The sequence below is a fragment of the Gossypium raimondii genome, chromosome 13, assembly GCF_025698545.1.
Source record: "Gossypium raimondii isolate GPD5lz chromosome 13, ASM2569854v1, whole genome shotgun sequence".
NCBI classification, from domain to species: Eukaryota; Viridiplantae; Streptophyta; class Magnoliopsida; order Malvales; family Malvaceae; genus Gossypium; species Gossypium raimondii.
Window position 1 is genome coordinate 49,423,213 of NC_068577.1, and position 24,376 is coordinate 49,447,588.

General features: G+C 34.8%; 2 protein-coding genes and 1 long non-coding RNA gene across 6 annotated transcripts; 1 reads left to right on the top strand and 2 right to left on the bottom strand.

Annotated features, from left to right (window-relative positions):
* Positions 1-8,468: 8,468 nt before the first annotated feature.
* On the top strand, positions 8,469-12,112 carry LOC105782786 (hypothetical protein). 4 transcript variants are annotated; one of them, XM_012607776.2, is made up of 5 exons: positions 8,469-8,662; positions 9,384-9,472; positions 10,076-10,313; positions 10,387-10,488; positions 10,953-12,112. In XM_012607776.2, the coding sequence occupies exons 3-5, from the start codon at positions 10,130-10,132 to the stop codon at positions 11,684-11,686; spliced, it is 1,020 nt and encodes a 339-aa protein (XP_012463230.1). In that variant the 5' UTR covers positions 8,469-8,662; positions 9,384-9,472; positions 10,076-10,129; the 3' UTR covers positions 11,687-12,112. The 4 variants fall into 4 exon arrangements, with proteins under 4 accessions (XP_012463230.1, XP_012463232.1, XP_012463233.1 ...); XM_012607778.2 differs by having other exon boundaries at positions 10,147-10,313; XM_012607779.2 differs by lacking the exon at positions 9,384-9,472 and having other exon boundaries at positions 10,147-10,313.
* Positions 12,113-12,492: 380 nt separating this feature from the next.
* LOC105782785 (uncharacterized) lies at positions 12,493-16,229 on the bottom strand. Its single transcript, XM_012607772.2, has 2 exons — positions 15,604-16,229; positions 12,493-13,389 (listed from the first exon to the last, which is right to left on the bottom strand). Exons 1-2 carry the CDS (start codon positions 16,098-16,100, stop codon positions 12,780-12,782), a joined length of 1,107 nt encoding a protein of 368 aa, XP_012463226.1. The 5' UTR covers positions 16,101-16,229; the 3' UTR covers positions 12,493-12,779.
* Positions 16,230-22,551: 6,322 nt separating this feature from the next.
* On the bottom strand, positions 22,552-23,638 carry LOC105783357 (uncharacterized). Its single transcript, XR_001130054.2, has 2 exons — positions 23,541-23,638; positions 22,552-22,819 (listed from the first exon to the last, which is right to left on the bottom strand). It is a non-coding gene; the product is annotated as an uncharacterized LOC105783357 (long non-coding RNA).
* Positions 23,639-24,376: the final 738 nt, after the last annotated feature.

A 24,376-nucleotide genomic window follows, 5' to 3' on the forward strand; every position in this document is an offset into this window, starting at 1 on the left:
ACAAAATCTCATACCTTTGTGCCTTTTAGGAACACAAAGCTTGTCCCAAGATGCTTAATGGATATTTCGATGATCATTATTACCAGAATCCTACCAAAAAGAATTCGTCATTTTCTGCAACTCTTCAAACATATTGACGAGTATAAAAAAGACGCTCATGCAGAACATGGGTACAAATTGTGCCACAGTTTTAATAACAATTTCCTTACTAGGCTTAGAGACGAGCTTGCTCTTCCAAGAAAAGAGTCGATTGCTAAGACATTTTCTGATAAAATAAAAGAATTTTCCTTTATCACGACCCACCAGAGATGGTAGACCAAGATATCTATTATGATCTAACGATGTACTAACCCCAACAGAACCATGATAGAGTTCCGATCTTGTAACTTTAGTATTGGAGCATGATTCCCAATTTTTGAAAATTTACTGCCTACCAAGAACCAACTTTATAACTCGACGGAATATTTTTAGCATTCATTTCGTTTCATTAATAGAAAGACATTCCATACAGACTGGACTTAAATCAAGACATTTACCTAAAACAAGGAGAATGACTTCTACAAGACCAAGGCCTAAAGGCCAATGATTCCATCATCAAATCTATTTCTCTAGACATGATAGGCTTCCAACTCTACAAACCACATCAATTCTTTTTCAAATACGTGTGAGGGGAGACTCTCACCTGTGTTGAAAAAATATAAATGTAACACAAAATTGCTAGCACTGGCTAGAAAATAAAAGAAAGAATCACTATTTCGTGAAAGAACTACTGCTTTAAAAGCAAATTCGTCGTGATCAGTGTAATCATGTAGTGGACATTGCCACTCAAGGTTAATACAGAACTTGTATATTCATACAGCCGAATAAGGATGATGGAACACATAAAAACTTGACCAGAAAAATCACATTAGCTTCAATTTCCAAGAAATGTTGGAGGGCTCACAAACGATCCCACTTAAAATCTAATCTCCTAAACAAAAATTTCCTCCGATGTAAATTTAATAAGATGCCAAAGTTGAGAAAAGAAAGAGAATTGAGAAGGATGAGAGAAGCTCTTATTTGCTTATGAAAAATGAGGTATTTTATTGGATTCTTGAAGAGGCAAAATGTCCAAAAAATCAACGGTCATATTGCAACAATCAGATTTCAACAATTATATTATAACAATCAGATTCCAATGATCATATTTTTGCATTACCAACATCTTATAACTTCAATAACTTATTTAAGACAGTCAAAAATACCATGGAACACTAGATACATCACAAGAATGTATCTATTAATCATATCCGTATCATATAGCCCATTAGTAGTCCATATCCTAGTGTCACGGGCCGCAGATCAAAGCCCGTGACCAGCGCACCAAATGCATCCAATGGAGGTCTGTTGCTCAGATGGGGATCATTTGGCCCACAAGAACTGGCCCGATTCAAAGAGATATTGGACAAGCCTATCAGATTGAAGCCTGGTTGGCCCGATAGCGAAGAGATGGCAATTTAGGCTAATATGGTAACTAATCTTAGAAGATAGAGAGAATCATATCTTGTAAAGATTAGATTAGATTTTATAAGGCTTATCTTGTAAATCCTTAAAATTAAGGGATATGGTTAAATCTCATCCGTCGATGTAATTGTATCTTGACCGTCGGTTTTGGGGGAGCTCAACTATAAATAGAGAGCCTCCCCCTCATTTGTACTCACTCCTGAATTGTTTCATTATTCTTTGTGAATAAGAATTGAGAGCATTTACTCAAACACTTTGCGAGCGCTCTTTCTGTTGTTCTTTGGCTTAGCTTCTTTTGGCACAATCGCTTCCGCTATACAAGTTGGTGCCTTGGAGGAATTCTAAGGAATCCTCACTTTTGGGCGTAAAGGCTGACTTAGGCGAGTTTGGAGCAAACGGATCGCCTAAGGCCGCACGGTTTGCGAGACGAAAGGTCTAGCCCCGTGACAAGTGGTATCAGAGCCAAGTTTTGAACCAAGTGATATCTGAGTTGTTGGTTCAAAGGCACCATTGGGATGTCGAAAGAAGAGTTCGAACAAAGGTGGGCGAGGAAGTCTTTGAGGGAGACAATATCGACAGTAGAGGAACGTGTAGAAAAACTCGAGGGTTCCATGGAGGATGTAAAGGAGGCACTCGATGGGCTCGAGGATCGCATAGCAAACTGGGAGGAGCAGTCCAGAGACTATGTAAAGATTCTCTTGGTTCCACCATGGATAAGGTAAACGAGTTGTTTAATTCACACAGGGATAAGCTGTCGGATAGGAATGATGCTCTCGAGGCCATGATGATGGCTTTGAAGGAGGAAACAATGGCCACGACGAGGGCTTTGAGCACAAGAATAGAGGAGCTCGAGGGAGAGCTGGCCTTGTGTCAAGCAGCCGTGGGGAAAGGAGTGGCAAATGCAGCACTCAGTAATGAGGATGTCCCAAAGCCGAAAGAGTTTGTGGGGACAAGGTCTGCATGTGATGTGGACAATTTCTTGTGGAGGATGGAAAACTACTTCTGTGCCAAAGGCATCATGGAAGATGCGGTTAAGGTAAACACTGCTTCAATGTTTCTTACTGACATTGCGCTTTTATGGTGGCGAGATAGGACCACAGATAAAAGGCATGGTGAGATTGGGACGTGGCAAGAGTTCCAATGCGAATTGAAGGGACAGTTTTACCCAGAGTTTGCCGAGGAAGAAGCTCGGGCAAAGTTGCAAGGGATAATGCAACGGGGCACAGTGGGGGAGTATGTTCGAGAGTTCAAGGAACTCATGCTCCAAGTTTCAGATGTGACCGATGAAGAAGCATTGCTTCCTTTTCAAAAGGGATTGAAGCCGTGGGTCAGACAGGAGGTGGAACAAAGAGGTGTCCAAAAACTGTCGGAAGCCATGACGGTAGTTGAGGCCGTGGTCAAGCTTGGTCTGGGGAAAGACAAGCTTGGGTCTTCCAAGTCCGAGGAAAGGGGTGTAAGTGAAATGGATCACAAGGAAGATAGAGTTAATGGCAATGGCAACGGCGACAATGGTGGTAATGGGAAACCACGAGTTGGGAAGAAGAAACCCAAGAGGAAAAGGGACAAGCTGAAATGCGTTCTCTGCGACGGTCCACAAATGTTGAAGAAATGTCCGAGAAAATCCGCGCTTAAGAAGAAGCCGGTGGGAAAGGCCTTGGTACTTGGTTCGAGCGCAAGGGGTGTCGAAGCCAAGGAGGCCGAAAGCGAGAAGAAGCCAGTGGAGTGCTTCTTGTGTCATGGTCCGCATAGGTTGCGGAAGTGTCCAAGGAAGTCTGTCATCGAGGGGAACGATGGAGCAGACAAGGAGCCCAAGAAGCTTGGTTCGAGCAAGGGAAAAGCCGAAGCCAAGAGGGCAAAGAGGAGCAAAAGGAAGCAAGTAAAGTGCTTCTTGTGCCGTGGTCCGCATGAGTTGCGGAACTATCCAAAGCAAGCCGGAGTCAAAAGAAAGGCAACGTCTGAGCTTGGTGAGTCGTCGGAGGGACTTCCACCCAAGCAAGAGGTGAGTTTGTCATCGAACTTAGTGGAGAAAGTTGCGATGAAAACAGTGAAGTTGGGACCAATGAGGCTCAGGTTGAGTGAAGCGTCAGAGTTGGCCGAGTCATCGACAAGGCTTCCACCTATGGGAGAGGTGGGTGATGCATCGGACTTCATAGGAAAAGAAGTGATGCATGAGGGACAGTTGACCAGAGTAAATGCGAAGGTACATTCCGAACACTGTGATAGTGTTTTGCATTCTAACTTGTTTACTTGGCGAGAACGTAGGGGCCCTTTCGAAGTTCTTGAGCAAAGAGGCCGAGAGTGTAACACCCCTTACCCGAGACCGTTTCCGGAGTCGAGCACGAGGCATTACTTAGCTTATCTTACCAATTCGGAGCATAAAAACTAGGTTTGAAAATTTATTTCACTATTTACAGCAAATCTGTCCAATCGCGCAGCAGTTACTAAATTAATTATAACTTGAGCTACAGAACTCGAAATTTAATTCCGTAAATTTTCCCTGAAACTAGACTCATATATCTACTCACCATAAAATTTTTAGAATTTTTTGTTCAGCCAATTAGTACAGTTTATTAGTTAAAGTCTCCCCTGTTTCACCATTCGACTATTCTGACCTCTTGTTACTAAAATAACTTTTCTCGTTATAGGATTTTCATATGCTATTCCACTTGTTCCTACAGAAAATAGACTCATTAAGGAATCTAAGCATGTAAATTTCAACTCATAACCATTTTTGTACAATTTGTAATTATTTTCTAAACTCAGAACAGGGACTCCAAAACTGTTCTGACCCTGTCTCACGAAAATTCACATATCTTAAAATATAAATTTCCTTTTCTACACCGTTATTTTTCTATGAAAATAGACTCAACAAGATTCAATTCCATATATCATTCACCCTCTAATTCATTTTATACTATCTTGGGTGATTTTTCAAATTCACGTCACTGTGCTGCCTGAATTCTGTTTCTTTGCAAAATTTTATCCTTTCATGATTTCCATGCATAATTTATCACCTAATCTTTCATAACAACAAACACCTTCATCCTTAACCATTTTAATGACCATACATCATCAAATACTTACACATCACTCATTAGCAAAATCATCATTACAAACATACAAAAAACTAAATCCCTATACATGCCATAACTCAAACGTGTTTCGATATAAAATACCGAAAGCGTTGTAGTTGATAGTGTGGACGATCTCCGACTTCTTTAGGATCCTTGAAGTAGCTTTGCAATACTATAAGAGAAAGAGAAATAAAAGAAGTAAGCATAAAGCTTAGTAAGTTTACTAGCAAATAAATAACAATATTTAACTTAAATAATTAAACTCAATGTCTATATCTCTAGTTTACTCTTTAGTTAATCTCATACTAGTTCTCTTACTTGTTTACTTAGAATACTTGTGTGCATAACTTACTCAATCCTTGCTGCATCGTTGAACATCAATTGATAGTATAATAAGTTCTTAAGTCTTACAACTTACCGAGCTTGCCATTTATGCTTTAAACCGAACTTTCATGAACATGATTCATTTACAAGCCCGTTGAGCTACATTGGAATAATAAGGATACTCGGGTCTCTTCTGATAATAACATGCCAAAGCCATGTCCCAGACATGGTCTTACATGGGATGTTCTCATGTTGGTGCCCATGCCATGTCCCAGACATGGTCTTATAGGGGACCTCTCATCTCGGTACAACGCCATGTCCTGCACATGGTCTTACATGGGACCTCTCGTCTCGTGCCCATGCCATGTCCCGCACATGGTCTTACAGGGGACCTCTTATGATCTTAAGGATGCCAATGCCATGTCCCAGACATGGTCTTACATGGGATCTCTTTACCCAAATGTCATGACATTCGTATCCAGTACCATCCTTATGTATCAACGGGACTTTTAAATTTTAATTCTCTATCATTTCATGCTTAGATCATCATCAAATAAATTCATAAAATAAATTCATAGTTGCTGGAAAATAACAGCATTGATAATAAATATGGAGATATTGCATTTATTTACCGTAAACTTACCTCGGTACCAATTATAGCCAAATTCACCAACTTAGTCTTCAACTTTATTCTTCCCTTTGTCTAACCTCGAGTTTCGTACTTCTTGATCTAAAATAGTAAATTTAACTTATTTAATACTCACATTCAACAAAACAGCCCTTGACTCTAACTTTTTCAAAATTACAATTTTGCCCCTAAACTTTACATAATTACATTTTGCCCCAAGGCTCGGAAATTAAACTTCATCTCTTATTCTTATGTTTTATAACATTATGAACATTTTTCCCTTCTATGGCAACATCAAATTCCCACTCTAACATGTACTTATGAACATTAGGTATTTTCTTGATTATGTCGTTTTACTCGTTTTCACTTAAAATCGCTTAGCAAAAGTTGTTTAACATAATTTCTAGCTTCATATTCTATCATAAAACATCAAAATAAACACTTTTCACCTATGGGTATTTTTCCAAATATAAACCCTAGGTTAAATTATTGCTAGAATAAGCTAAATTAAGCTACCGGATCTCAAAACGTAAAGAACATTAAAACGGGTTTGGGATCACTTACTATGGAGCTTGGAAGCTTGAAAACCCTAACTATGGCTTCCCCTTGCTGATTTCGTTCATATGAAGAAGATGATGATTTTGCCATCTTTTTCCCTTTTAATTCATTTTAATTACTAGATTACCAAATTGCCCCTAACTTAAAAATTTTCTATTTCACTTATCTCATGTCCATTTTTGTCTACCAAGTTACCAATGGTATAATTACCATATAAGGACCTCCAATTTAAAGTTTCATAACAATTGGACACCTCTAACATGTAGAACTCAACTTTTGCACTTTTACAATTTAGTCCTTTTGACTAAATTGAGTGCCCAAACGTCGAAATTTTCGAACGAAATTTTCACGAAATCATTTTGTGAAATTGTAGACCATAAAAATATAAGAAAAATAAAATTTTTCTCATCGGATTTGTGGTCCCGAAACCACTGTTCCGATAACCTCAAATTTGGGCCATTACAGAGAGACTGTGGGCAAAGCGAAGCCAAGTGTGGTGAATCAAGAGGATTCTGTTCGAGCAAAGTTAGAATGTGGGCAAGAGAGCGACATAGCTTCTTGTCATCGAGATGTACAAACGAGTAGGACGGCTCGAGTTAAGAAGCGACGTAAGCCGAGGCAAAAGTCCCGAAGGAAGGGAAAGGCTAAGGCGTTGAGACGGGACCGAGGCGAATCCAGTCAGTGCCATTCGGAAGTCGCAACGAGGACGTTGCGAGAATGGGTGGGGGAGAATGTCACGGGCCGCAGATCAAAGCCCGTGACCAGCGCACCAAATGCATCCAATGGAGGTCTGTTGCTCAGATGGGACAAGCCTGTCAGATTGAAGCCTGGTTGGCCCGATAGCGAAGAGATAGCAACTTAGGCTAATATGGTAACTAATCTTAGAAGATAGAGGGAATCATATCTTGTAAAGATTAGATTAGATTTGATAAGGCTTATCTTGTAAATCCCTAAAATTAAGGGATATGGTTAAATCTCATCCGTCGATGTAATTGTATCTTGACTGTCGGTTTGGGGAGCTCAACTATAAATAGAGAGCCTCCCCTCATTTGTACTCACTCCTGAATTGTTTCATTATTCTTTGTGAATAAGAATTGAGAGCATTTACTCAAACACTTTGCGAGCGCTCTTTCTGTTGTTCTTTGGCTTAGCTTCTTTTGGCACAATCGATTTCGCTATACAAGTTGGTGCCTTGGAGGAATTCTAAGGAATCCTCACTTTTGGGCGTAAAGGCTGACTTAGGCGAGTTTGGAGCAAACGGATCGCCTAAGGCCGCACGGTTTGCGAGACGAAAGGTCTAGCCCCATGACACTAGCATGCCATATTAGGAGGAACCACCATTTGCTACCCTTACCATATACAATGCTTTTTTTTTTCACAAAAGAAAATGCATATTTAATAAAAAAATTAAGTATTAAAATATAAAAATGAGTATATTTTAAGGATTAAATTGTGAATTAACATTTTATTTTACAAAAGAATTCCACATGATATTATTTAATTTGCCACCAATTTTTTTAAATGTCTGATACCAAATTAGATAAAAAAACTTAAGTAGTAAAATAAATATCAAATCATAAATTAAACCTTAAAAAAGGGACACCATCCTTATTCCTCACACGTGGAAAGAAATTTTTATTTGAGTAAACTATACTCATACTATCATACATATTTAATAGTTTTTCCTTTTCGATCCACACTCAACCTGATTCCATTTCCCTTCTCAAAGAGGCAGACAATTCCATTCAATCTTTACAAGGTAAGTGTTTTTCTTTTTTCTTCCTCTTTTTTATATTTATTCTCTAAAAATAAAAATAAAAACATCTTAAAGATTAATCAATACATTATTTGTATTGAACGTTTACATTATATGCATTATTTGGTAATTTTATTTACTATTTTAATGCGCTCATTAAAAGAAAGCACAAGTCAAACATACATCTACGCATAATCTCATGACCAATCATTTATTTCTTGAAAAATACTAGTGATGAAGAGACTAATTATTATTATCCACGGTAAATGTCTTAATTTTGAAAAACAATTCTCCCAAATTCATTAAATTTATCCAAATTTTGAATTAAAAATAAGATAGTATTAAGAATAAAACGGATATGCAAATTATAGGATTAAAGGGTTCCTTTTAGCAAAAATCCAAAAGATAATCATAAAAATTTGGGAAATTTTAAGCTTTTTAAAACAAAACAAAAAAATGGACCAACCAATTAGCCAATCCTAACAAACTTAAACCGAAATAAACGGAATATTGAAGGCAAACGCAGACACGTGTCATTACGACGCGGTAAAAAACCCCTCCCGATTTTGTATTTCTTTAATATTTTATTTTCTATAATTTTTTTTAAAAGCAAAAAAGGGAAGGAAAATTATCTATCAGCCAAAGCCCAAAAGCCGCCATTTGAAAAACCCTCTGATATTGCCATTTCTAAAGAGAGAGAGAAAGGGAGGGCGGGAGTGAATAGTGACAGAGGAGGGAAGCACTTGTCGAAAACGACGCCTTTGACGGAGTTCCCGGAGAAACCCTGTCGAAGTAAACCCTAATTTTTATTTGGATGAGGTTTGCTTTTGCCATCTCTTTTGATTATCTTCTTTCCCTTTGTTCCTCCTCAAAGTTTGCACTTCTGTGTTTTAGTTGATGTGAGTTTATTTGTTTGGTTTTTTCATTGAATTAATAACTAAGAGAAGAAGGATGTAAAAGAAAAGGTTAAAAGTTTACATTAGTACTTTTTTTTTGGGGGAGGGGTGGGGATTTTGGGTTTAAATTGTTTAGGAATTGTATTAGAAACTTGTAGGTTTTAACAATATTAGTGTTTTTTTGTAACGATACTTGTAGGTGTTGAGAGAAATGTGAGCTCAGTTTTAGATAGTGGATAGCTTGCGTTTATTTATTTATTTATTTTATACTAGAACTTGGAGTTTGCGTTCTCATAACAGTAGTCTTGAATCCTTATGCGCATTGTCTGAATAGAAATTTGAATCCTATTTCTGCTTCGTTGTAGCATTTGGGCAAAGTTTATTTTAACTTAACCACACAAATACACTATTTTTCTTTTAAATTTTGAAATTTTCTCTTTGATTTTTAATTTTTATTAAATACACTATTTTATGATACACGCATAGCTAAAATTACATGAAAGAGATGAGTTAGTTGAACAATAATGTTGTTCTTTGATTTTAGTCTAGGATAATACATAGTGTCTCTTGTGACATATGTCTACTTGCATTAAGACCGGTTGATCGTTACTCTTTTTTTTCTCTCATCAGTTTTATTTTTGTAGGGTGTTGATTTTGTTGGTTTTCAGCACCTGGTTCATCTGTTTTTAAGATGTTGTCTATCGTTTATGTGCTACTTGACTGCCTAAATGAGGTAGAAGTATAGGACTTTAAAGTATTATGATGTGGTTTAGACTTGTAATGCTTGAGATGTTGTCGTTTACATTCGCTTAGAGAGACTAACCTTTCTGTTGTAAGTTGAGCAGCGTAATTGCATTTATTTTTATTTTGCTTGTTGCACAAAGCATAGCATGGGGAGAATTTTGTGGCTTTGTTATTCAAAAGGCTTTTGATTTTGACCTTTGGATGTATTTTATGATATCAACTCATTTTCCCATAACAAAAGCTTATCTGTCAAGAGCTACAGATACTTTTTCATGATGGGACAATCTATAAAAAGTAAATAATAATAATAATAATAATAATAATAATAATAATAATAATAATCAAAAGAATCTATAATGTTTAGTAGGTCTGTGGGATGTCCGGAGAGTGGGAATTGATTCTTTATCTAAAGATATCTAATTGCTCTCAAAAAGTTGTTCTATTGACGTATTTAGTTCACATTTAAGTCTCAAGACCCTTTTGTTTCTTATTAAGTAGTGGATTTTGTAGAACTTATTGCTTTCTTTATGCTATTTCCCCTCACTTTTGTTTTACATGGATAGTAATTGCATGTTGTGTACTCTGACTGTAGGCCATATTTGGGTGATTCAGAGTTTTCCCATCTAACCCTTCACTTGCTCTTAAAATGAATACAAGAAACAGTCGGGTTTCTAGGGGTCAGAAGTCAAAAAATTTTCAGGGTGAGGGGCCAAATTGGATTCTCATCGCTGGTGGTGCTTTGCTAAGTACTTTATCAGTTAGACTTGGTTACAAGCTGAAGCAGGCACTTGACATAAAGCAGCAGGACAATGCTACTGCCAGCTTGAAAGGTAGACTGGTATCTGTTGCTTCAATAATTTGTGTTGAATAAATAACTAATTCTAAATTTAGAGTTTATTACAGGGAATGGAACTTCTGATAGAAGGAGATCGTCAGGTTGCCGATTGCATTCAAACATGTACGCATTTACTGAAGAAGATGATGGTTGTCTCAACTGCATGTCAGGTGTGGTGCGGCTATCTTACAGTTTGAGATGTCCGAAGCTTTGACATATATACATGCACTTGTTTTAGTTTTTCACTTTCTATGCTTTTGCTTGGGTCTTTCAAGTGGGATAATAAAGTGAAGAAATAGAATTGTTATGAATTCTCTAGTTTGATTTCTTTCCCCATATCTCTTTTTTTAGTGTAAATAGTCACGTATTTACTGGAAATAGAAGAAACAGAGTCTCATTTTCCTCGAGTACTAAGCCTTTTATGAATCCCATCCTAATATCAAATTCCTTGCCTTCGGAGTGTTAAGACATGGCATCTAAGTTTTTAATCATACCCGCTTTGTGGTGTTTATATGCGACTGATACTGGTAGTTTAGAAAAAATGAGGAGTTAGATCAACATAAGTCTGAAATGTATGTGTTTTTACCGTTTCTTGCACCTTTTGGTTTTTTATTTAAGTTTGGGCTCAAAACAGGAGCTGAAAACATAGAGAAGCACCCACCCAATGGACAGATACTGCCAGAATCTGAGGTTGCTCTCCCTCTGGTGACAGTTCCCACCTCTGATTTCAGCAAGGATAATGGTGTTATGTGGGCATCATCTCCAGATCGCCTTGAGTTGCCTCCTAGGCCATTTCATCATTCTAACTGCTCTGACTCACCATGTGTCTCAGAATCTGGCTCTGACATATTTAGCAAGCGGGAAGTGATACAGAAACTAAGGCAACACTTAAAACGAAGAGATGATATGATTCTGGAGATGCAGGATCAGATTATGGAACTGCAGAATTCACTGAATGCTCAGGTGACACACTCAACTCACCTACAATCACAACTGGATGCTGCAAATAGAGACTTGTTCGACTCTCAGAGAGAAATCCAAAGGCTGAGGAAGGCAATTGCAGATCACTGTGTAGGACATGGTGGCACAAATAAGATGACATCAATCGATACAGCTTGGCCATCAGACAAAAGAAATGGCCATGCTAATGGGTATCTTGATGGGGAGAGAAACTCAGACTCCCCTGAGAAGGGAAGGGGGGATGGGGAGAGAATTGAGATGCTGAAGAGAGAAGTAGGAGAACTAAAAGAGGTGATAGAAGGGAAAGAGTATTTGCTGCAGAGCTACAAGGAGCAGAAGCTGGAGCTTTCCATGAAGATCAAGGAGTTGCATCAGAGATTGGATTCCCAGCTCCCCAACATTTTGTAGGTACTATTTAAGATAATACGCATTCTTGCTTTGTTTTCCCCTGTTTCTTCCTTCAATTTGAGGTTAAAGAAAATGCCTTTTTTCCCTCCTTTCTTTCCTAGTGTCGTTGGCTTTAAGTATAATGTTGGATGATACGTTCTTTGCCTGTGCATCTGTATGTATGAGAATGAGATATGAGTGAGAGAAAGAAGAGGGAAAAGCAAAGTAGGCACCACTATATTGGTTTGTTATTTATTTTTCCCTTGCTTTGCGAGTGTCTTTCTTCCTGTAGAAATTAGAAACCAAGTTTTCTGAGTGTTAGGACCGTTTTTTTTTGGCACAAAGTCAATTGCATCTAGGAAAAGGGTTGTAAATATTGTGTGATTCTGATGCTAGACTTGTTTGATATGTTCTTTTAAGGTTGGTTGCATGAGCCATATGAACTAAGTTCTGGGTTCATAGTCTTTTTGTTTGTTTTTTGGTCTTTTTAAGTAACGCATAACAGGAGCTATACCTATGGCATTGGCATCCATGAAAATTTAATGGAGAGACAATTACGTTTTTGTTGAAAAAATATAAATATTTAAAGAAAATAATGTAGCAAAAAAGATATAGGCAAATGCAACTCAGCAAAGAATGCTCAAATTCTAGAAAATGAAAAAGAAAAATATTCAATTTTCAGCAGACATGTTCTGAGAGAGAGAAAAGTTAGGAGGGAACAGAAAAAGAAAAGAAACAAAAAGAAAAAGAGCTAAAATAAAGAAAAAAGAGAGGAAATGATTTGGTGGTAATTAGACAGAATCGATGTCTAACTTTGACTAGTGATATTTTCTTTTTGTATAAACTTCGGAATTCGGATCAGTCATTCATTTAACATGGGCGAATTTACAAAGATCATTTAAAAGGTTAAATGGAAGCCAGCAGCAGCTCACCAAAGCAAATGCTTTTGCTTGTCTATGTGCCTAAATAAATACAATAAAAACACAACGTAATGAAAATGTCCATCTATGCCTATCACTACGTGTTTTACTTTTTCTTTTACAAATTAGGTTAACAAAAAATCGATTAAGAAAAGGAGATGCCAAAATGCCAACTAAGCACCACCATCCATGACCTATCTACTGTTCAAATCAAACTCCCCGACTTCACGCCATTCGTTCTGCACACTTGTATCTCCGTTTTCAGTCTCTTCATCATTCAAGAAATCTTCCGAAGGCTCCTTTTCATCCCGAGGTGCATTGTTCCCCCAGCCGTTCATCATCTCATCAGGGTTTAAACCCTGTGACTGTTCTCCAATGTCATGACCATGAGATCCAAGCGCATTTGCTCTTATAGGTCCTTGGGCCATTATTTCAGCATGAGCTTGCTCTGCCTGAACCATTGCTGCCATTCGCAACTTAGCCTCATGAGCCTCCCGACCAGCCTTCGCCCTTGATTCTATTTCTGCTCTCAACTCAAGCATGGCTCTCTTCTCTTCCTGGAGAAGAGCCTGCTCAACCATCAACCTTTCCTCAGATCGAAATTCCCCTGCGGCTCGTTTGCGAGATATTATGTTGAAGGCAAGTGCCTGTTTCTCGAACGTCGCTGTGAACTCGGCGACTTTGGCAGCAATGTTGTGATCCCACTGCTGGGACCGAGATGGCATCTGGCCCGTTGTGTCAGAATCAAGAATTCTGTCATCCTCCTCTGCTTCATAGTCTGCTACAACATGGTAAGGTAGTAACCTACACGTTTTCATGAAATACACTTCAAAGAACATAAAGCACGAAAAAACTATTTAATCCCAGATGTCGTCGTGTAAATTCTTCAAGCATGAAGGGAGAGAGAACTCAAATTACTACTATTTTATCTAGACCTGGCAATACATGACACAGATACATGAATGTCTCAACTCCATTTAACATGAATTATTAATACCACAATTCATACAAATATAAAATACCTTAAAACACGATTATGACACAGTAAAATACACTATAAAGGTCTATTACCCTCCATGGGATGAAGTGATTCATGTGAAAAGCAAACAAATCTCGCCTTCCTATCCCTAACCATGTTCCCTATCTTCCAAATACGGTTTGCAAAATACCCTCAAACTTCGAATGAATGAGCTTCCATATTATTATTTCGCAAATATTCAACCAGGGTTTACAAATTGGTATTTTGCACCATCAAAAGAATAAATTTACTATTATTTATTATTACCAGGATAATTCAAAAACTCCATTGTAGCTATATATGACAGACATGCTAGTTTTTCATTCATTGTATGCCAAAAGGATTTTATTTTCCTAGAAGGATGGCCACTCTCTATTTCCATTTTTTTTCACTTCTCCATGTTATGTTTGAAGGAAATTAGGCCATAAAACTTGAGACATAAAAAGGAATACTCAAGACAGAGATACTTCGAATCATATAACCAATGCCATCCAAAGGTCAAAGTTAAATAGCTGGCTAATGTATTATCCTCAGGTCATGTAAACCCGTCCTCACATAAGTTATGATAGATAGTAACTACTTTCTTCAGTCCATACACCTCTATATCTATAAACTGAAAAGGAAAAAAAAAAAAGGGATTATAGCCAAGAAAAAAAGGAGGGAAAAGGATTCAGCAGGAGGGACAAGCAGAATTAGTTTAAATTGCATGCATGTATATGTATTTCCACATGTTCTCGTTGTCACAAGAAGCAAGACACTAAACAAATATTCAGTCACAAGAAATTCTGGAAGCCTCGATACTTAACTGAGAAAATGCAAAGTGAAGTCCAAAAAATGGGTGAAACATCTTGGGTAAGATGATAGCAGCATATGAAAGCTGTACAAACACTAGTTAGGACACTAAGATATCATTTAATCACTCTGTGAACTCCATTTTTTTATGCAAATAAACATGCAACATGTGAATGTTAGCTGCTGATGCGTGATTTTTGACAACTCAGCTCAATGCAATCAGGAAGATACAATTCTTGTGAAAATAATTTCATGTAACTTTGAATGTTAAAAGAATTTCTTTTTTTTTTTCGTTCACTTTGTTCACATGAAACAGATGATAAAGCTGACCAGAACGAAACTGTCTAGTGGAACGGGTTCCTAACAGATGGAGTATACCTCCAAATATGAACATCTTATCTCCTATTTGCTAGGAAACCATGCAAAAGTTAATTTACCAAGTATTTTCCAGACAAATGTAGATAAATCCCATAATTCTTCCCACCAAATTGCCATGTGTCACAATGCATCAGCAATTTTTCAGTCTTATGCATATAAATCCCAATAAATTATAGTCTTTTATATGTCCTCAACCTTGGATGAACTAGACAAGAGAAAGATAACGAAGAAGCAATTACATGAAACAAATCAACATTATCTCCCACATAGTTACTGGAAATCTCATTTACAATTGTATCCCACCAGCGAGAAAGCATCAAAATATCTGACATAACCTGTTCCTAAAACTTTATAAATGGCTCCATCATGTTACCATTACTGAGAAACTTATGGCAGTCACTAATATTCAGACCCTAATTTCTGTAGCAGATAAATCAATATACAATCTTTACATTATAAAACTGCCCAAATTTGCACATCAAACAGCAGGAATACAACCTTCGACTAGAAAATAGCAACAAGAAGTACTTAAGAGTTAATTTTCCAAAAACTGCACATGCTAGTCAAAATTCAATAACATAATAAAAAGAATCCATTATTTCAAACCATCATATTTTCATCCTTTTTTTTTTTCTAAAGTTTGAACTCCCACCTTTTCACCTTTACTTAACAACAAAACAGAAAGGAAGAAATTTCTATTATATGGTGTCCAACAATTATCATTTTTTTGGCCATTTCCACACCAACCAATACATAAAAAAGGAAAATTTAAAGAACCAACAAAACCCAGAATTCCATTTCCTAAAAAGTTAGAGAATTAGCAGACAAACCTTTCACAGGCATCTTCAAGGGAAGAAAAGGGTCGTTTAAAATCAGGGTGACAAACACGCAAGGCATCCTGATAAGCCATCCGAAGTTCAGCTTGATTCAACGGCCGCATCTGCTTCTGCTGCTGCTGTTGTTGCCGCTGCTGTTGCTGTTGCTGTGATTGTGGGGGCTGTTGCTGTTGTTGTGAATTAGGAGTGGAATTAGGGTTAGGGTTAGGGTTAGGGTTAGGGTTAGGGGTTGAATTAGGGTTTGGGTGGATGTTAATAGCACGATTGGGAAGAACACCAGGAGTAGTACGTAAATGGGCATCAATGTTGGAAGGGAAGCGAGAAATTGCCTGCTGCTGTTGCTGATGATGTTGGGCTTGTTTCTGAAGTTGTTGTAAGAGAAGCATTTGTTGCTGTTGCTGTTGTTGTTTCTGTTGGTGTAAGAGAAATTGCTGCTGCTGCTGCTGCTGCTGCAGCCGCTGCTGAGGACTCATTGACTTGTCTTCCTCCATTTTTTTCTCAAAGCATTGGTTTTGCTTTTGTCTTTCTCTGAGATATTTGTGAAAATTATTGAGTTAATAATGTACTTTACTTTTCAGACATGGATTCGGACCAATTGTTAAGTCAACCCCCTCCTGTCCTACTACTTCGCTTCCTATCCATTTTTCTGTCGGATAATATATTATTTTACTAACGTAAAAACACCCCTCCAGTTCCTCTTAATTTCGAAATTAAGCAAGTTGATCCCTCTTATATAAAATCATAGCAATTCAATTTAATTTATGTCAATTTCAGCGAATTCCAATTAATCATAATGTTAATATTTCCCATCAACTGTACATTCTTTTGATTGGTATAATAAATTTAGCCCTTAAAGTTTACAAATCCTGTCAATGAGGTCTTAATTTAACAAATTTATCTCGCAACATTTGTGTAGATGTTGAATTTATTGAATTTATTAGAATTAAGGTCAAAGTGACAAAATAGGTAAACATCGAAGGTTAAATTTATTATTATACCAATCAAAATTATGAACAGTTGATGGAAGGCACTAATGCAGTGCTTAATTGTCATTAGGTGTTCACTTTTGAAATTGACGGAATTAAATTTCTCAATTTTTCTAGAGGGATCAACTTGCTCAATTTTAAAATTGAGAGGGATTAGAGAGGCTTTATAATCTATATTATTTTAGTAAAGTAAAAAATCTCTCCAGTACATCTCAATTTTGATATTAAGTAAATTTTAATCCATAATAATTTAAAAATGAACATCTAAAATAATTAATCACATTATTAATATTTTTGAAAATTTTTATTTTAATTATCGTGATTAATTATCCTTAATTACTCACTATCTAATTTTATAGGGATTAAATTACACTAATTTTTTTAGAAAAACTAATTTACTCAATATCTAAATTGAGAGAGACTCAAGAGGTGCTTTTACCTTTTACTATTTTTTTAAAAAAAAATATTAAATATAATTGAATAATTGAATTAATTATCTTGTAAAAATTATATAATATTTAAAGATATTTTTATTAAACCTAACAAAAATATTTTTTTTCTAAATTTGCGGACCACAAATCAAATTAATTATTGAAACTGATATGGATTTAGTAAAGTAAATTAAGGGTGAGTTTGGATGGACGGTGGGTTTAGCTGCGGTTAGTGTAAAAACAATGATGATGGTAAAATTAAATATTGTAGCGATATTGTAGCGTAAGATAAAAAGTAAAGTAAACTAAATGCACTGTACTGTCCTTCCAAAACCCACCCTATATATCAACATTTGAATTAATTTTTGGTTTTTTTTTTAAATTTCTTAATCCTAAATATCATGAAACTTGTTCTTGTTCCAAATTTAGATGGATTTTGTAAGAGTTACTCGATTTAATCTGTGACCATAAAATTTTAATTTAATAAAATATTTTTAATGAAATTAAATTAGATTGATTTGGATTCAGAGGTGAATATAATATAATACTAATTTTAAAAATATATTTTAAAAATAAAGGTAGAAATGTTATTTATTTTTATTTGTATATAGACAACAAAGTCTATTTACTTAGTTTGTATTCTCTTTTCTATCTTTTAAATAAAAATAAAAGTATTTTCAAAAATCAAAATCTAAAACTCTAAAAAATAAAATATTTATATTAATTATCAAATAAATCAAAGCATTTTAATGAAGTTAAATTATTTTCTAAAATATTGAATAAATTTAATAAAATAAAAATATTAAAAAGTTGATTTTAAAATATAATGAACGGTTTATCGATGAATATATTCTTTATAAATAATAGAGATAATTATTGAGTATTCCTTATATTGATTTCCTAGTAAAAGTAGTGGTTAACTTCCTAGTTAGTATTGGATTACCAATTATTTTACCATTATCTTTCTATTTATGATGCTTATTTTACTGCTTTGTTTTCTTAACCATCGGACCATGCAAATACACCCATTGGAAAGACTCCAAGACCAAGCATGGTTGGGACTATTGTTCAGTCCATGAATGAAGAAATTGAATCATATTGTACCCAGTGTGTAATCTGTTTGGAAGAGTTCCAAGATGGGGATTGCTGCAGGGTTCTACATAACTGCAGACATCTATACCATCAACTTTGTATAGATGAATGGTTAGTGAAGGAGACATGTCGTGGTGAAGTCCACTGTTTGGAACCAACTCCAACCACTGATCAGATCACTTGGAAATTGTTGTTTTTAAGAGAGATGACACCCATAATTTGGGTTAGAACGAGGGTAGTTTAAAGATGTTTGCTTTTCATTTTCTTTTATTATTAATATTCTATAATTTAACTTTTTATGTTTTATATCTTAATTTTATTTCAATAATCTTATTTGCTTCGGAGTTTGATAGCGTGGAATTTGGCTGTCTAGATTTTGGAGGACACTGAATTTTGGTTATCATAATTGTTAGAAAATTAATAGATTTATGTAAAATTTTTATACACATTTTTCTATATTTTAGGAATGTGTACGAAAACATGTGATATGAATTTTATTAAAATTCAATATTCAATACGATGAGAAATTTTTAAAAAATATTGAGGATTTATCGATTGAGTCTTAGTTTGATTGGCATAGACATTGTTACCAATGCAAAAGGATGTGGGTTTAAGTGCGCTGAAGCACATTATACTCCTATTTGTGGGTTGGGGAAGAACTATGAGTAATTCTAAACTTTGTATCAAAAAGAGCATATATATGATTAGAACCTATAATGAGATTGTTAAAAAAAATCGAAGAATTAAAAATATAATAAATTTTTATTGATTAATTTTTTATAGTTTATAAACTTAAAATGAATTTCATATAGAAATTGTTTTCTAAATATAAAGAATTTATAAGTATTATATGTTAATAAGATATGAGGTGGGATAATTATAATTATATTATGATTGATGAAATGTAAAGTTTTATGATGTCTCTTAATTGTTTTTTATTTGCTTGTGTACATTACTTTATGATATATAATATGATCAAGATTGTTGAGAGATGTTAGAGTTGTGTGACTTGAATCTCATCACTTGTTAAAGAAATAAAATACAATGGCAAAATAAGGGGTTTTGTAGGGGCGAAAGGCCAAGCCGCACAAGTAGAATCCGTATATAACTACACTTCTTCTATTTGATAGTGATTAGAATAGGGTTTTTCAACATTTAAATAGATGTAGTCAAAACTCTTTTTGTATCATTTAGTTTTCAACATTAGTGAATTTCTCATCCCGTGATGTTAGAATTGTGTGACCCAAATTCTAAGAGATTGCTTGCAAGTCAAGTTAAACAAAAATATATTTTCTTTTTAGAAGATTTAGTATTTATTAGTATAATATATTTAGCATTTATTAGTATAGTTTATTTGACTTACTAATTTAGCCTATAAATAGGCTCTTTTACAATCTTAGAAATGAGACACACCCATTAGATTAGAACTCATAACACATTCAGAGAATTTTGTGTTTACGTTTTCAGGTTCTTTGTTTTTCGGGTTTTAGGGTTTAGCTTTTATCTCCATCTTTTGTACTCTTCATTCTTTTGCCATTATAGTAAAATTATCTTTACCCGTGGTTTTTTATCCTCTTTGGAGGGGTTTTTTCACGTTAAATTTGTGTGTTCATCTTCTCAATTTCTTCTGCTATTTTTACTTGTTTGTTGCTTAATCGGGACGATCCTAACAAGTGGTATCAGAGCTAGTTTAACTTTCATAGATCAGCCCGTTCAGAGATGGCAGCAACAAGGTTTGAAATTGAGAAGTTCGATGGTGAGACAAATTTCAATCTGTGGCAAGTTCGGATGATGACAATTCTAGTTCAAAATGGCTTGAAAAAGGTTGTTACAAGGAAAAAGCCTGAGAATCTAAATCAAACAGAATGGGAAGAGCTTATGAAAAAGCCTTGTCTGCAATCCAGTTGTGCCTCGCGAATACAGTATTGCAGGAGGTATTGATGGAGAAGACCTCATTCGCCTTGTGGAAAAGGTTAGAAACTCTTTATGCGACTAAGTCTCTGGCTAACCGTTTAGTGTTGAAACAACGTCTATTTACGTTTCGCATGAACGAAGGTGAGCTTCTTAAAGATCACATCAGTTAATTCATTACTCTTTTAAATGATTTAAAGAACGTTGAGGTTCATATTGACGATGAAGATCAAGCTATGCTATTATTGTGCTCTTTACCCTCTTCATACAAGTCTTTCAGGGAGACCCTGATTTATGGTAGAGACAAACTCTCTTTCGAAGATGTGAATGGTTATTTGTTGACTAGAGACAAACTCGACAATGAGTTTGGTTTGAATAGCAAAGCAGATAGGCAAGCTTCCGTTTTGGTAGCATCAAAGAAACGAGACAAAAGGTGTCGCTATTGTAAAAAGTTAGGTCACTTCAAAGCAGATTGTTATAAACTGCGAAATAAAAGAGCTGCTGAGAGTAACGAGGAAGATGTAGCTGGTGCTAATTTGGTCGATGAAGGCGATGATGATTTCTTGTTAGTGTCAACGAGCGATAATTCCAAGCTTACGTCTGAGTGGATCCTAGATTCAGGATGTTCTTTCCACATGTGTCCCAATAGAGAATGGTTCTCCACATACAGTTTAGTTGAATGTGGAGTTGTGCACATGGGAAACGATTCATCTAGTAAAATAATCGGTATTGGTACTGTTAAAATTAGGATACACGATGGGACGATTAGGACACTCTCAGATGTCAGGTATGTACCTGATTTACGAAAGAATCTCATCTCTTTGAGTATTTTAGACTTGAAAGGATGCAGAATCAACATCGAGTCGAGCGACATTAAAGTATCTCGTGGAGCTCTCGTTTTGTTAAAAGGTAAAAGAACCGCGATCTTTGTATTCGGAAGGTTCTACGGTGGACGGTGAAATCGGACGTCCTCGTCATTACTGAGTCAAAGTCAACTCATTTGAAGCGGAGGCAACTTGGTCATAGGAGGGAAAAGGTATGACCGTTTTGTTGAAGAGAGGTTCTCTTTTGGATGCAGGTTTTGAAAAGTTAGGGCACTGTATTCGTGAAAATCAGACCCGAGTTAGTTTTGATTTGGCAGTGCACAAGTCGAAGGCTAGAAGTCTTCCAGCTTCTAAGCATAGATTCGGCTCAGTTAATTCCCTGCATAGTTCAAGATAGGCTCGTGGCGGGTTTTGGCAAAGATGGCATTGAAAGAATTCGTGTCAAGGTGGAGATTGTTAGAATTGTGTGACCCAAATTCTAAGAGATTGCTTGCAAGTCAAGTTAAACAAAAATATATTTTCTTTCTAGAAGATTTAGTATTTATTAGTATAATATATTTAGCATTTATTAGTATAGTTTATTTGACTTACTAATTTAGCCTATAAATAGGCTCTTTTACAATCTTAGAAATGAGACACACCCATTAGATTAGAACTCATAACACATTCAGAGAATTTTGTGTTTACGTTTTCGGGTTCTTTGTTTTTTGGGTTTTCGGGTTTAGTTTTTATCTCCATCTTTTGTACTCTTCATTCTTTTGCCATTATAGTAAAATTATCTTTGCCCGTGGTTTTTTATCCTCTTTGGAGGGGTTTTTCCACGTTAAATTTGTGTGTTCATCTTCTCAATTTCTTCTGCTATTTTTGCTTGTTTGTTGCTTAATTGGGATGATCCTAACACGTGACTTTTTCTCGAAAAGATTTCCACATAAAATCTATCCGTGAATTGGATCGTATTCATGTGTGGTGTTGCAATGGCGTTTTATAATGAAACAAAATCTTGGAAATATTTGAAAGAGATAGTGTGTTTGTAATCGCAAATAGTTTTATATCACTTTTAAAACTTTTCATTCTAAACTATGATACATAAGATTTAACATTTTATTTAACGGTTAAAATTAATTATCTTAGTAATGGAAGGACTTTATTAATTTAACTTCAATAGAGAATGTTTTATAGTTTAGGGACCAATTTAGAATGACGAGTGTAATTTAAGGATGTATGGCATAATTAACTCATAAATAAAATAACAGTACTAAAAAAGGAGGATTTTATATTAAAAGTTGGATTGCATTTTGTCCTCTCTATTAAAAAAATGGGCAAATTAGTTTATATACGTTAAATCAAAGAGCAAACTTGTCATTTTGTTAAAAATTTCATCCATTTTTACTGTTAAAAATTAGTTCCTATACATCAGTATGAGGTACATGTGATAACTATCTGGTTATTTCACCGGCTACACCGGTTTTTAACAGCAAAAATAGATGAAATTTTCAATAAAAATGATTAATATGCTCTTTAATCCAACTTATAAAGAATAATTTCCTCATTTTCTGAATAGAAGAGACAAAATACAATCTTACTCAAGACTTTTATAATATTTTTACCAAGATATATATATATCATTTGTTATTTTGCTTGTGAATATAACATAAAGTTGTTAGTGTTTGAAATGATAAATTAGTGGCATAAGAGCAATGAAAAGATGAATAGATGTGAGTTTTATTGAATTTAATTAGAGGGGTTTTGGCATTATTAAAGCTATGATGTAGCACATCAAACATTAATTGGATTTAAGAAGAAAGACAAGGGTATCGACAAAAGCAACCACCAAGACAAACTCCGATGGCTTCATCTCCATGGCGTTCCTTACATAAATTCGAGCATTCTGGGTTTTTGCAAGGTCCTGCCATTTTTATTCCTTCACTGCAGCTGCGTCCATTTTCCGTCGCTACCACCTCTTTCCCTGCTTCCCATTATTTCCACCGTTAATAATTTGATTCAATTATTTGATTCAATATCTAATTTAAAAAAAAATCAATATTTAAAACACTACATATTCTTAATTTAGGCTGTTTCATTTATCAAATTATATTCACTAGAAAAGAATTTCAAAATGATTATAAAATTATATCTAAATAAAATTGAGGATACATTATAAAACATAAAAATACTAGAATCTTGAACTCACACCCCTACAATTTTGAAGATACGATAAACACCTTTAATTAATAAAACAAATGTTAGAACTTTTTCTTAAATGATTCTTTATTTTTATAACCTAGTTTTTAGTTTTCTACACTATACGTAAATAATAATAATTTATAATTTAACTTATGACATTTTAAATATTATTTTGATTTCTTCATATCCTTTTATGGTCCATGTTTAGGGTTTGAACATGTATCTCTTCTTGAGAATACAATGTGCTTTATCATTGCACCCAACACTTGTTATATATTACCCAACAATTGAATAAACTGATTTAAAATCGAAACCAATTATTATTGATAACTTTATTTAAGATGCTACCTACAGATTAGATATTATCAAATCCTTTACCTAAGATTACTAATATTTTGGGGTTCAAATAAGTTTAAAATTTTAATAATAGTTACAATATTAAAGAGAGCTAAATAAAATATAACTGAAATGAATGAGAAAATATAGAGAGTAGGGGATTTTACCAGTAGAGAAAAGAAGAACCAACAGGAAAAGTAGAGCAGAAACTTGGGAATTTTTCATGACTTTTTCTTTTTCTTCTTCTCTTTCTTTTTTGTTTAATGGAAGGGAAGATGCAATTCTCCTAAATTTATAGAGGACCTAGTTGGCAATTTTCTTCAATTTATTTCCTTTTTAAATTTGCTTTAATTGGCAAGAAATCTTGTGTATGCAATTATTACCATAAAAGTAAATAATTTATTATTTTGTGGGTGTTTCCTAAAATGTTAGAAAATATAGACATCACATATATAATAAGAGTATTACATGTTATTATTTACTATTAAAAGTGGTCTAATTTGGTTAAGGTTTATTGGGTTTTAGTTATTAAATAAAGTATGTGTCAAATATCTGTAAATACTCTATTAACTATTTTTTGATTAATGATGGAATGATTAGAAAATAGGTTAATATGCAAAAGTTATATATTAGGGTTATAGTCCCCAAATTATATATACTTTAACTTTTCTAATATCTCATCTTTAGAAAAGAGAGAGTCACGTTATCTGAATTACTTGTTTGTTAATTTGGAAGATCAAAACCACAAGATCAAAGATTCCAAGAAATCAATGGATTCAGGTGCGCTTCCGCATTTAGTTTTGTTTTTGATGATTTGACATGATAAATCATGGTTAATAAAGTTTTATATCAGATCTTTTTTTTATGGTTCTTACAAGTGGCACCTGAGCCTCGTCATGTTGAACCATTGAGAACAAATTGATTCTTTGTTATTTTTGGATTGATCTCTCCAATCTTTCTTGATAATCAAACCTAGTGAGTTTTTCTAGTACAATAATTTACT

Coding starts and splice junctions, on each gene's coding strand:
- LOC105782786 (XM_012607776.2), top strand. CDS start 10,130: ATGAATACAAGAAACAGTCGGGTTTCTAGGGGTCAGAAGTCAAAAAAT. Junction 10,314..10,386: donor TGCTACTGCCAGCTTGAAAG/GTAGACTGGTAT, acceptor AGTTTATTACAG/GGAATGGAACTTCTGATAGA. Junction 10,489..10,952: donor TTGTCTCAACTGCATGTCAG/GTGTGGTGCGGC, acceptor GGCTCAAAACAG/GAGCTGAAAACATAGAGAAG.
- LOC105782785 (XM_012607772.2), bottom strand. CDS start 16,100: ATGGAGGAAGACAAGTCAATGAGTCCTCAGCAGCGGCTGCAGCAGCAG. Junction 13,390..15,603: donor CTTGAAGATGCCTGTGAAAG/GTTTGTCTGCTA, acceptor GAAAACGTGTAG/GTTACTACCTTACCATGTTG.